This window comes from Sycon ciliatum, chromosome 3, assembly GCF_964019385.1.
Source record: "Sycon ciliatum chromosome 3, ocSycCili1.1, whole genome shotgun sequence".
Classification (NCBI taxonomy): Eukaryota; Metazoa; Porifera; class Calcarea; order Leucosolenida; family Sycettidae; genus Sycon; species Sycon ciliatum.
Genome location: NC_088645.1, coordinates 22,083,711 through 22,097,210, shown reverse-complemented (window position 1 = coordinate 22,097,210; position 13,500 = coordinate 22,083,711). Strand labels below are relative to the sequence as shown.

Here is a 13,500-nt window from a genome sequence, read left to right as displayed (position 1 = left end):
CAGAACACTTTTGAAGAAGCAATAATTATTTTCCATTTTGGGATCAATAAAAATTAATGAAAACCCAGAAAATTTAATGTATGTCACAAACGCAATTCGCAAGAATATTATCACGTTCACATCATTTCATCTCTACTACTATTACTACATGCATAAGAGTAGGAACCACTGATTCCTGGTACATCTAGTATCAAATTCAAGACCACAAAAGCTGTTGATGCAGACTCTATCATCGATGCATCAGCCATGTTATCCGTCAATAACAGCTTGATGGAAATCACGACAACTACTACTACTGCCAAAAGAGCCAACATGTACTGGTAAAAAGAAAAAATGGTCAGAAGGGCTTTCCGAGACCAGTAAATAATTGTAATGCAAGGCTTCTCCCAGACCCAACAACAAAATTCAGTACAATCCAGTCAAAGTCAGTACCGGTGGGTAGTTATTCTACCTACTAGTATTATTAGCGAATGATGTGTAGATTATCGCATACATCTCATCTTCTCATTATTTTGTAGAAATTCTGCGCAACCACGGTTGGAAAATAATTTTTCTAGCACAATGCATCCTCGTTCGGTAAAAAATCAATACTAGACCCGTACCCCTCATGCAAACTACCAAGTCTAACAATAAACATGCACAAAAGACAAACAAGTGATACTGATTGTAGGGAAACCTGGACTCTTTTTTACAGTGTGCATTGCTTCAACAATGCACACTACAGAATCACTAAAAGCCAGACAAACGCATGTAACACACCACACGATCGCAGGCACCCAGACAAAAAAGAACTACAAAGCTCATTTGTCTCAGACGAAAGTCTTGCATCTTAAGATGGAATTGATGCTACAGAAGGATCGAGCAATGCCATTACAGAAGTACAGCAATGCATCGAGATGTTGACAAAGAATGGAACTAGTTCCGATAATGAAATACACTAAAAGATCCATGCAAATTCTTGAATGCAAGCAAAGCGAAAGAGAAATAAACTCCTCACAGTTCTCAACACTTGGCGACTTGGTTGATGGCTTCACAGCAGCTCAATGCTTCGTAGTAGATCGGCGTACGAGTGAAGTCGCCAAATCACCTTGAAATTACACGAGGCTCAGCGATAGGTGTTGATAGCGTCACAGCCATAGCGTAGAAGACGGAATCTCCACACCAGATCCAGTAGGCAGGTCACAATCCACCAGTTTACTTGCTACGTGCGCGCATCTTTCTTCTCTTGCGCTTTAGGCGGCGTACACGCTTCTTCTTCCACTTGGCACGCATCTTGTCTTCTTTTCTCTGAGAGAGAAGAAGTGTGAGAGGTAGTTTTCTTGCGCACGCGCAGTTTTATTAGAAATGGCTTGTCACAAAAGGCACCATGGCAACAAATATGGCGCCAAGCAAAATTGACGATGTGTGCGTGCGGAGTCAAGATGCGGTGATGGTAAAATTTTGCGCTCGAAACCTCGATGTGACCATGGTGATGCGATCGTACTCGACTCGACTGACATGACGTCGCGCGCGACGTCGTTATGCTTTTTTTGTCACAAAGATTTGAGAAAATAATTTTGGCAAAGAAGTGGAGTCGAGTCGATCGAGTAGAGTTTGGAGCGAAGGAACACCATACAGCTATTTCCAGAAGCTCAATTCGGATCGTGAGAATGGTATGCTTGCTTCCACGAAGCTGCCGAGGATATCATTTTTTTCTCGTGATGATCTCGTGAACTTGTTTGTGTTTGCCATCTTACAGGGCGATCGCTATAACATCCACAGTCAACTTGAGCATCGTAAGTTACTCTGTACATGTACTTACATCCCAATTCTGCCCTCTTATGTGTTTTTATTAGGTGTAGTTGTTGCCACAAGATACATGTACATGATTGTATACATCCTTGGATTCACAGGTCAACGTTTTTTGGGAGGGGGAGGGCTATTTTTACAAAGAAAAAAATGAAGCACAAGACTTGCAACGTTCGATGATGAGTGGATGGAGTGCAAGAAGAGCTCGGTCGCCCAAAGACTTACTGAACTTCCATTTCAAACGATTGACGTGCCCCTTGCTAGGCTGCGACCAAATAAGTATGTGCTTCATAGAGCGGGCTTTGACTTGCCACCAAAGCCCGCTGTTGGTATGGGAAACCCATCGACGACCACACGCTGCACATGCCCGTGTGCGACAACCTGTGTGAGAAATCCAGCAAGTCCCTGCTCATTTCCACTCACATTCTTTTCAATAACAAGTTGGTGATCGGGCTATACGCAAGACACCAATTGTCTGTCCCCACGGGATAAGCGCGATTCCGCAGACCCAAGATTTTCTGCGTTGTTGGCTTTTCTTTTTTTTCCAGTGAACGATGAAGAGTGTAGCTGTCGATAGCAGTTAACACACGCACGCACAAACACGCACACTCACGTGCACACACATGTTTACTCTCTCCTGTCCTGGGTTGGCTCGTCACGCAACCGACGTTTCTGACATCACAGGTCACAAGCGTATTGTGACCTGACCCCATAATGACTTTCTGTCTTTTTCATCTCTATGTTGATGTACTGCAGTGCAGTCTAAGTATGCTGGTACTGGACACGGCGACACATCCAAGTTGTAAGTAGCTCTGTTACCCGTTGGCATACAGTACTGTCGGTCGCCGAAGAACTGGGGACTCGGCCTCCTAGCCTAGACCGTTGTTATGTTCATGTATGCGACAGTCTATGCACAGTTGAGTCACCGTGTTTACATTGGTATTCAATACTATGCATGCAGCTTGGTGAAATTCTAGGCTCTTCGTTCTTCGACGCCTGACAGTACTGTATTAGAGTGCGATTTCTTCTTGAATAGATATTTGGTCTTATCGAAGTCCGTGTGTGTATGCCAACTTGTCCAGGCATGGTGTATGCCGAGAGGCATTGCTGTTGGCGCTGCGATGTCGATTAGAATTTGTGCAGTGAACAACTGTGTCACAGTCGACGTCGTGAATAACAGCAACTCGGGAATTGCGACGCTATCTTTCAAGCCTAGTACACAATTGACTGCAGGCGTTTAGCCTCGCGGTAAACGACAATCCGTGAATAGCGGTACTGTGATACAGGTTATTTTCGGTGTAATTTTGATTTCGGTAGATATACCAGGCACCTAAATTTAGATATTCAACACCTAAATGGCACAAGAGTGTGCCCTGTATGCGATGGGAACGCTGGTCGCCTAATTCTAAGATACACCTGAAACCAAGAGTAGATAAACAAGAGTGTGCAACTCCGGATCTCTCCTGCACAATCTGCAGATACCCCGCGCCCACGGCGGAATTTTTTGTTTACGTCACCTTTTTTCAGAGAAACGCGGCTTTGCCGCAGAGCAGTGTGAGAGCACGTGCTGGGCACCGACCTTGTAGTGTAAAGCGCAGCCAAGTGCACGAGGGAAAACTCTCCAAAAGGCTCGCAGCGCGTGCGTCGTCGAAAAGATTACGTCAACAAAAAATTCCGCCGTGGGCCAATCCATCCGGAGTTGCACACTCTTGTTTATCTACTCTTGCTGAAACCCATCAGCTCCCTGACACCGAAATTTAAATACACCTAAAATCACATGTTTAACGGTACGTTTGTCGTGCCCGACCGACTGTCGTTATTCACACGGTTGACTGTACAGTAGTGTGGTGTTGGCTGAGTGCATTATGGCATTACGTGCACACAGAGACAGTACATGCGATACATAAATCCACACAAAAGGTCCGGTGGAGTTCGTCTCTACTCCGAGTTTCTTGCTCTAGGCAATCATCAAGTGACTGGTTCTAAAAGAATATTTTACATTGGACTATATCCCAAAGAGAAAGTGATACCCCTTGGCAATACATTATTACAGAAAGGTAGCGTCACTGTCACTTCAATTGTGCTCGATGCACACACCGTGCACACAGTGCAGATCCATTCACAAGCTAGGAACAGAGTCTACCAACGTGTTGGGACTCCGAGTTTCATGCTAAGGTGATCATCAGCCAACAAGGTCGATTGTCTTAGCGTGACACTCGGAGTCCCATAAGTACTGTACAAGTTGAAGTGTGACGAGTCTCAAGTTTTTTGTAACGATTTGCAAAACAATCCCACTTAGCTGGCACAACATTTCACGACCTTGCCTGATGGATTCTTTCTCATTAAAACGCTAGACGTTGTGCCTCGTTAGGGATTCAACTCTTACAGAGAGAAGTTACAGTGACTTGGTTCTCTTTGCTCCTAGTTTGTTACGATACATTATGAATGTAACTAACTGGGTAATGGACGAATGTGCGTCGGCTAACTTCCTCCGTAAACAAACGCTTCATGACTTCGATGCACCTGTCGGCTCAGGTGAATTGATCTCGGACGTTTTGTGCAGTGGCGACTCTATGTGATACGCGAACGGTACCAACTTCTTTCGTATGCAAGTGAACACGTACCCACTCGTTGTCCTCAAGAGTTTTTAGTCCACTCAACCAAGTTTACTAAGCACGGTAACTCCTTAGAATGTTCTTCGAAGTAAATTATGGAAGTCGCAAACTTTTTGTTTCCGGAGGAAATAACTTGTGTACCCTGTCCAGTTTCTGTTGTGTGAGTTATGAGAAGTGCATCATGCCTCCTCTTCAGTAGTCGTGTGGGATATCAAACACTGAAAAATGTGACCGCCGCTAATACCGACATTCAGTGCAGTTGGAGGGGCAAGAATAGCCCAATCTGCCATCTTACAATGGTTGATAAATATGGTGGTAAAGACACACGTGGCAATATGGCGGTATATACACGCCTGCCCACGTACGCTCTCTAGGCTGCAAAGTTCTGGCACAGAGCTCTCCTTCTCACCACCATCAGTTCGCGCCTGGCGCTTAGTCGATCCATGGCAGCTGCAGTGGTGTCTTTCACTTCATTCTGCCATCATACAAGCCTGAAAATTTGTTTACGAGTCCTAAGTTTATTGTGTGCATCTTTGTGTATTGCATTGTGCTTTCCCCAGTGAGTGGATGGTGAACCAGCATCGTGACTCTCATTCCTCCTACATCGGTCACGAGAACCTACTCAGCTTCTTTGCCATCGCTGAGAATGAGTGCAAGGCACGTGTCAAGTTCAACCTTCTACAGGTATGAACCGGACGTGCAGTGCTTGAAGGCTCTCTCCCTGATTGAGAGCACGCACGCACACACACACACCTTGCCCTTGCCCATTGCATAGCAATGATAGCGCATTGTTATTTCTCCAGTCCATAGCAGAATGATTGATGGCGTTTCAAGTCGCCGCTTCGACGGAACATGCGGCCGCAAGCCCAACTGTAGCTAGCAGCAGAGGGTACTCTGGGTGGTCGACGGGCAATGGCACACACACACACACACACACACACACACACACACACAATGTACTTGCTCGCTGCCATTGCTGGTCACGCCAGTCTCCCCAAAGAGGGGTAGAGAGACTCAAAGGAATCTTGGAAAGATGACTTAATTGGCTATTGGACCGCCTAACGGCCGACACCCCCTGAAATCCCCCAACTATGGGTGGACTTTGAAATGATCCCTCTTATGGGCTCACCACATCTCAGTAAGTGGTAGATGACAAGGTGCAGAAAAGGGAGGCAAGATGAGAGATTAGAGAGGCTAAGATGCACATTATTTCTGATGTGACACGAAAGTTTAGCTCGCGTTATTTGGCTCGCTTGAAAAACAACGCCAGTCACCTGCAGCTCGCGTCGAAATTTGGAGTTTTACGCCAAATTTTAACGTGAAAATTCGCGTCACGTCAGAAACAACGTGCATCTTAACCTCTCTATTATTTCTGCTGTACCTTACAGTTTCACACTCTGAGCGATTATTTATAGGGATAGTCCATGATGTGGAGTGCCTCAGCTTTTGGTTTTCAACTCGCAGTCACTTGAGTTGGTGCAGTGAAGGGGTAGTTAATTTTACCATAACTTTACAGTATGCGATGAACCTCGACTAAAAGCCATGATCTCTCTTTCATTGTTTCTTTTCACAGAAAATGCTTCAACCCTGCGGCCCACCTCCGGAACGACAAGATGAGTGATCTTGTTCACTGTATCTTCTAGAACTGTCATTGTGCCGATTTGTAAAAATGCTGTTGTAAATACTCGCTTGCTGGCTCCTTGTTTCCATTGTCCTGCCCCGCTACCTGCCTGCCCGGTGCACATCTGTGTTGCATTGTAATTGTATTTTTTCCCTATAATATATATATATGCTGGTCATTCAGTCAGTGTTGTTGGTATGTCTGCGTGCTTGTATATAACTCCAGGCCTGCTGACTGCCCTTTATAGCTCCTCTGTACATGCTCTTAGGTCCCTGCCGATATCTGTGATATTGTGTGTGTGTGCGTGTGTGTATATGTTTCTTTTTTCTAAGTTTACTGCCTGCGTGTTGATCATGCTGGCCGAGCCTCTGAGTTGATTTAGTCCGTGACTTGGCGTGCGTGTGTGGGTGTGTACGTGTGCACGCTGCCCCGTGTTTGTGTGTACTCGTATGCATGCATATGGATCAATAACCTGGTCCTGGCTAGGTGTAGAGCTGCCGCTTTCTACTCCCTTTTCGCTCACTGCCTGTCTCTGCAAGTGGTTGTCAAGATGATCACGGGCTATCTTTATTTACTGTTGATTGAGTCGCTGCATTTGTGCTTTAGAAAATAAATGCGACCTTGTCCACGTTCACCGGTACACTATGGCTAACTTTCATACCTGCCACAGCGCTATCAACCGAGGGGAGATTTCATAGATACCGTTATTGAATTCCTTTCAATGGCTCTTTTGATCTAAAAGCTCCCACCAGTGAAGGTCAGATATTGATGGCTGACCAGAAGATAGCGGACACCAGATTCTTATTTTTAGTCATGACGTCAGGGAAGAAGGGAAGGCACACTTGTACGCATTTCGTACCCAAGTTTTAGAAACACAACTTGTAAGCACAGTGGCGTACTGGAATAGAGAGTCTTTTTGATCGAAACAGCTGCGTGTCTGAAGGAAGTCGGCATCTATAATTGAAATCTTGCTTTTTTGGGTAGCGTACAGTACTGCATGTGGCGATGTGCACATGCAGGCCCAGCAAGGTGGGCCGGGTATAACCGCGTAGCGTACTGCTGCTGGCTGAAGTGCACAGAGTCTTTATCTGCACGTGCAAGGCCGAATGCTCCTACGTTCACAATTTCACATGCCTGTCTTCAGAATGAATCCGTATGCAGGTTCTATACATATTATACTGAATGCTGATTATTTGAAGACTACAAATAGCGCATGCATGAGGATGGCGAGAGGAGACATGCATCACGGAATAAATCCCCCCCCCCGGATTTCCGTGATTCATTTGCTGCTACGTGTATACGGGCAGATCGAGTATGTATGATGACTGTAATCTTCCAGAGAACTAGGTACCGGTACATGTATGACGGTTCACTGATCAGTAGCAGGGAGCGTAAAGTACCGCTACATACATGCTGCAATTTATCTTATTGCTTTTTGCATCCAAACCTCAACTCGCTCAGTCTCTGATCACCAGGGATCAGATACATACCAGTAATTGGTTGTAAGGAACGGCATCGCTGTCTCTTTCTATTGTCTCAGTGTGGATTTTCGCCTTTTTCGAGTACAGTATCACTACGAGCTAGAGTATATAACCACTCTTGGTATCAGTAAGGGTATAAAGCCATGCAGTTGCGATTTTGTCCCCACATAGGACCTACTGCTTGACTTATCTAGAGACTAGAGCAGACTGCAGGTATACAACACAGTCAATCATGACCATGCAAGTACAGTGTAAACCCGATTACAAGAGTATGGGGTTATGCTATTATAACCCCCATACTCTTGCTATCAGGTTTACTTGCATGGTCATGATTGACTGTGTTGTATACCTGCAGTCTGCTCTAGTCTCTAGATAAGTCGAGCAGTAGGTCCTATGTGGAGACAAACTCGCAACTGCATGGCTTGCGAATACTGGAAAAAAAGGTGATGCTTGCAGGTTCAGAACTCACCACGACCGCTCAACGCGTCAATAACCATCATTTGTTCCTCTGAGCTGAGGTCGATGGAAGCGGCGAAATACATAATCCTACACAGTTGCGAGGGCATGATGCTCTGATCAGGCCCGAGGTCTGTGAGTGATCTTGCCCGAGGTCGCGACGCCCAAGGGGCGTAGCCCCGAGGGCGTCGCGACCGAGGGCAAGATCACTCACATGACCGAGGGCCTGATCAGAGCGGCATGCCCGACGCAACTGTGTAGGATTGCGCTTCGGACAAGGCCCACCTCACAAACAACAAGGCCCAGTATAGTACAGTAGAGAGATTCAAACAGAAAGAAAGCCTTGACGGCAAATGAGTTGATGTCACATTGTGTGCAGTGACCATAACAAACAGCTATTTGTTTGGTCGGAACTTTCCAGTTCTGAGATGAAAGTATTCAAGTACAGTGAAGGCAGTAGTAACGTTAGTACCAGTAATATGACGGATTCGGAATAAACCCGTTCTTCGAGTTAGATGATTGCCAGAGTAAGGTTCAAATGCGAGTGCTGAGAAGCTGCAGCCTTAGGGCAGGTACAAAAATTAATGACATTGTACTTGTGGAGGTCTGCTTCCCTTGTGTACGTTTCGCCGCGAGAAACAGGACCAGCTGCAAGGTCGGTTGGCGTTTCTGGTCTCCCTGCAGACGTTCAAGACAGTAGTGAGTATATAATCATTTTGGAGAAGGGAGACAAATTTTTAGTCCTCGTCGTCGGAGATGTTGCCCAAGGCAAGGACTTCGAAAAATGGTAAATGCGCATGTGCGGCGCGATGCTGTACGACTGCTGTTCTTGACCGGCTAAGCGGTCAAGATCGACTGATCTTGACTGCTTATTCTGGCCGCTCATTGGCCGTCTCCTGGCAACAAGCACGTGCCATGTCTGAAATACATAATCCTACACAGTTGCGAGGGCATGATGCTCTGATCAGGCCCGAGGTCTGTGAGTGATCTTGCCCGAGGTCGCGACGCCCAAGGGGCGTAGCCCCGAGGGCGTCGCGACCGAGGGCAAGATCACTCACATGACCGAGGGCCTGATCAGAGCGGCATGCCCGACGCAACTGTGTAGGATTGCGCTTCAGACAAGGCCCACCTCACAAACGACAAGGCCCAGTACAGTAGAGAGATTCAAACAGAAAGAAAGCCTTGACGGCAAATGAGTTGATGTCACATTGTGTGCAGTGACCATCACAAACAGTTATTTGTTTGGTCGGGACTTTCCAGTTTTGAGATGAAAGTATTCAAGTACAGTGAAGGCAGTAGTAACGTTAGTACCAGTAATATGACGGATTCGGAATAAACCCGACCTTCGAGTTAGGTGATTGCCAGAGTAAGGTTCAAATGCGAGTGCTGAGAAGCTGCAGCCTTAGGGCAGGTACAAAATGTACTTGTGGAGGTCTGCTTCCCTTGTGTACGTTTCGCCGCGAGAAACAGGACCGGCTGCAAGGTCGGTTGGCGTTTCTGGTCTCCCTGCAGACGTTCAAGACAGTAGTGAGTATATAATAATTTTGGAGAAGGGAGACAAATTTTTAGTCCTCGTCGGAGATGTTGCCCAAGGCAAGGACTTCGAAAAATGGTAAATGCGCATGTGCGGCGCGATGCTGTACGACTGCTGTTCTTGACCGGCTAAGCGGTCAAGATCGACTGATCTTGACTGCTTATTCTGGCCGCTCATTGGCCATCTCCTGGCAACAAGCACGTGCCATGTCTGAATAGTTTGTTCCATTTGGCTCTGCCGCCCCAGCTCGTGGTACGGTATCGAGCACTTTTGCAAGTAAACAGAACGTCAGAAGCCATGCACATGCACTCACATGTACACGGTATACTGTATCAAGAGTGCATAAACGTAATAATTATTTTAAATTTTAATTGCATGCATGTATCATGGCCATAATCATAATTACATGCATTATTACCGGTACGAGTATGGCTATTGTTTTTTTTAAATATTTTGCCCCCCCCCCCCCCCTGGCCTGGCCCCCTCAGATCAGCCGCCCGACCCCATGCCATGGGCTATGGAGAGTATGCACTGTATGGCCCATGAGCTTGCTCATAATGATGATCAGGGGCAGGGAGTGGTAAAATACTAGTACCCTATTTTACAACTCCCTACAAAAAAAGACCCTACCCGTACCCTGCCTGATCAAGTGATCAGGCCAGCAGGGATTACTCCGCGATCCGATTAGCGTCCATGTCCCCCCGATCCAGGTCAGGATGTCCCACGGATATCCGGCGTCAGGCACGTCACAAGGGAGTGCCACTCAGTCTGTGCATGTGTACCACAGCAGTACGCGGCTGGTGGTATACCGTATACGCGTATGCACTGCATGCTTTCCATGAAGTGAACAGCGAGATGTTCGCAGTTTTGAATCAGTTGAGGCTTCAGTCTTCACTTTGGCCGAATGTGTTAGTACGTCCCTAGCCCACCCACGACACTAAAACTTTAGTAAAAGGACGAATGCAGTGAACTGTTTCCTTTTCCGTGGGAGCATACTTGCAGTGAGTGGGTCAGTAAAATCTGAGGAGGCATCAACCAGCGAGGATTATCGATTAGAAAAGTTAGATAAAGCAAATAATTCTCAAGCAGCTGGAGAGTTTGCATCTAGTATTGCAGTTGACAATGTGTGGATGATCGCCATTGCTCCACCGTATTCCTGTGTAGTGTGGATGCCGTTCTCTGCAAGGCTTGCTACTGGCCGGCAAGATGGTGCAGTCGGGTAGACGGAAAATCATGGCAAGGGCTGATGTCTGCCTGATATACGGTGCGTTTTGAGCCCTGTGTGTTTCTTCTGCATGCAATTGAATTTTACTCAATTATTTTGTCTTTTGTCAGATCCATATCCTTCACCTTGTATTTGTAAGTATCGGGTGCTCACAAGGCATGCCTGAAATACATCGCAGAGCGCGGGCAACTGAACTATTGTCTTCCACATGTCACGATTGTCGTACATGCAACAGTTTGCCTGTTTGTACCGGGACACGTGTAGTTGATCATATGACCCACCTTTTCTACGTGTTCCCTTATATCCAGTATATGTACGATCAAGAGTACATGACCCCGACCCCAAGATATAGTAAGAGTGTGCAACTCCACTATCAGTTCTGCCCCGACAGAATTTCAAGTTGATGCCATATCTATTCTGTAAACATGATGAACACCTATTATCAGATACGTATCGTCGACCTGTGGTGGACAGATACCCATTTGATCCTGTACAAACTAGTAGTGCAGGCATTAACACGTGTGATGCGTTGAAACCCGGTACACACGTAAATCAGCCCCGCGAGGAGCATTGCTTCGTAAAAACTTGACGTCAACTTGAAATTCTATCGGGACAGCAGTGTATGCGGGATTTGCACACTCTTGAGGATCATGTACTCTTGACACGATGCTGTGGTGTATTTTGGCTTGAAGTGCACACGTTGACGGTAGTCTTGCCGAGTCGTAAGACAGCGTGATCGTTTCCGTCTCCCAGTAACGATTCGTTTGTCCCTAGTTCGTTTGCCCAATGGTGGCTGCATAGTGCATACTCTGGCTGGTCCAGTGTGTCCACTGTCTGTTGTCTTTGCGAGGGGTTTCGAGGACGGTCGTTGCACCGCATAATATGCATGTTGTGTGAATGCCGTGCATTGATCTTGCCATCGTTCGACACGTTTGATTACACAGTCTGGACTCGGGTTTGAAATTCTCGAAAGATCAGAATGAGCGGATTACGGCCGTGTAAACGGCAGCTGGAACCTGTCCCGGGTTCTGTGCTCACGGTGCACTCGATAAAACCGTGCTCAGAAATCACGTCTACAACTCGTGCAAGAAGTCAGTTGTATAAATTCAGCATGTGGTGTCGAAAAAGCGTTCGAGTACACCAAAAGTGTAAGTTCTGGCGGGAGAGTTCGAAATTCACCTACAGTCAACTTCGCTAATAACGACTGCGGATATAACGACAGTTCGCGAATAACGACAGAATTTCCGTGCCCAGAGCAAAGTCCCATCTGACTGTAATACATGATAATGAGACTTCGGATATAAGGTTACTTCGCGAATAAAGACACTTTTCTGATGCCCCGCCGAGTGTCGTTATACGCACAGTTGACTATATACCTCGCAGCAACTTTCTACAGTTCTACCCTCGTTAGTAGACAACCCGGGCGGGGGGTTCAAATTGTTTGTCTTATAACGAGCTTTTATCTACTATCCGGACTTGCATGTACGCGTTTTAGGCGTCGGGGGATTTCGGATCTTTGTCTACTAACGAGGTTGGTCTTGTAACCGACGTCTTACTAACCAGGGTAGACCTGCACTTGCTACATGTAGGCCGGTATAGCTTATAGAAGCCAGGCATCGTCCGTCAGCACGTGATCTTAAAACGTATAGTGCATGCGGTCTGTGCGTGCAGCGCATGCCGGGTGCAGTAGGTAAGATGCTGGATGGATGTGCCTGTACACGCCCCAGCCCCTCACCCGTGATTATTCGGGCAGCGTAGACGCATGCCGACACACACCCGTTGCCTCATTGCAGCCTGCTGGACATTAGCTTTGCCAGGCACATTGCGTCCGGCAAGAATCTTGCGAATAGTAGTTGTGAGTTGTGTACTACTTCGAAGTGCAGTGAACCTTCAGTGTAAGAGTTGGTTCACATAAGCAAAATCAGCGCCGCAAGACATCGCAAGACATCGGCGGTGAGCCAGCTCCCGATCCCTTGCGCATACGGTTCGAGTACCAAATCTACTACAAATTAGTACAGAATGTGCCCAAATGCTACGACAGGTTTGCCAATTGAAGCTTGCATTCGTTGTTTCTTCAGTAGTTCAAGGTCTTTCGGTGATGGCAACTCGGTGCTACCTTTTACTGGAGATCATGAAACTACTTCTACACCTTTTATTGCAGTCTAGTAAGCGGTAGTGTCGAAATTATGCGTGCAAACGTGGATGAAGTGACACGAACTTGTCTATGTATCCTTCCTATTTTTTTTATTTATTTCAATTGTATTTGTCTCATAAGTTGCACAACAGTCAAGCAGATCATCCGAGACTTAATTTGCCACCTTGAAACCACTACAAGAATGGCGAACGGACATCATCTTTAGCTTCAATTTAGGAAAATTTAGGATGAGTCTTGGTTTGAAATTTTGACAAAGTCTGGCTCCCGGCACCGGCGATCACCGGCACGAACGGTTCACAAACCACTTTTGGTCAAAATTGTACGGGATCGGCGCCAGGGCCGATCGCAAGAGTTGGGCACTGTCCAACTTTGCCGGCGGTCCCTTGCGATATACACATAATCACACTGCGCCGGGAGAGATTGCAAGAGGCCCACTCCCGGCAATATGTGAACCAACCCTAAAGTACAGCGGATACAACAGGCCTTTCTTTTTGTATCGGATATAAACCCTTTTTTTTAAAACCCTGCTTATCCTTTCCAGTCGGTGGACGTTGGATATATGGTACCTTGGGTAGAAAGTACTGACTTTTGTGTCCGTTGGAGGTACTTCAGTACATTATACTGG

At 46.6% G+C, this 13,500-nt stretch overlaps 2 protein-coding genes across 2 annotated transcripts in view; both read left to right on the top strand.

The window, feature by feature from the left end:
- Window positions 1-1,541: 1,541 nt before the first annotated feature.
- Window positions 1,542-6,664, top strand: LOC135811748 (splicing factor 3B subunit 5-like). Its single transcript, XM_065324990.1, has 5 exons — window positions 1,542-1,652; window positions 1,739-1,775; window positions 2,545-2,590; window positions 4,964-5,087; window positions 5,977-6,664. The coding sequence occupies exons 1-5, from the start codon at window positions 1,650-1,652 to the stop codon at window positions 6,022-6,024; spliced, it is 258 nt and encodes an 85-aa protein (XP_065181062.1). The 5' UTR covers window positions 1,542-1,649; the 3' UTR covers window positions 6,025-6,664.
- Window positions 6,665-10,361: 3,697 nt separating this feature from the next.
- LOC135811746 (uncharacterized) overlaps window positions 10,362-13,500 on the top strand; it is a 17,298-nt gene continuing 14,159 nt past the window's right edge. The window contains exon 1 of the mRNA XM_065324986.1: window positions 10,362-10,759. Within this exon, the coding sequence (XP_065181058.1) occupies window positions 10,702-10,759 (58 nt within the window). The 5' untranslated portion in view covers window positions 10,362-10,701. The remainder of the gene's footprint in view (window positions 10,760-13,500) is intronic.

Excerpts from the sequence above, each read along its gene's own strand:
- LOC135811748 (XM_065324990.1), top strand. Across the intron at positions 2,591-4,963 it reads CACGGCGACACATCCAAGTT|TGAGTGGATGGTGAACCAGC; the intron begins GTAAGTAGCTCT and ends TGCTTTCCCCAG. Across the intron at positions 5,088-5,976 it reads TCAAGTTCAACCTTCTACAG|AAAATGCTTCAACCCTGCGG; the intron begins GTATGAACCGGA and ends TTCTTTTCACAG.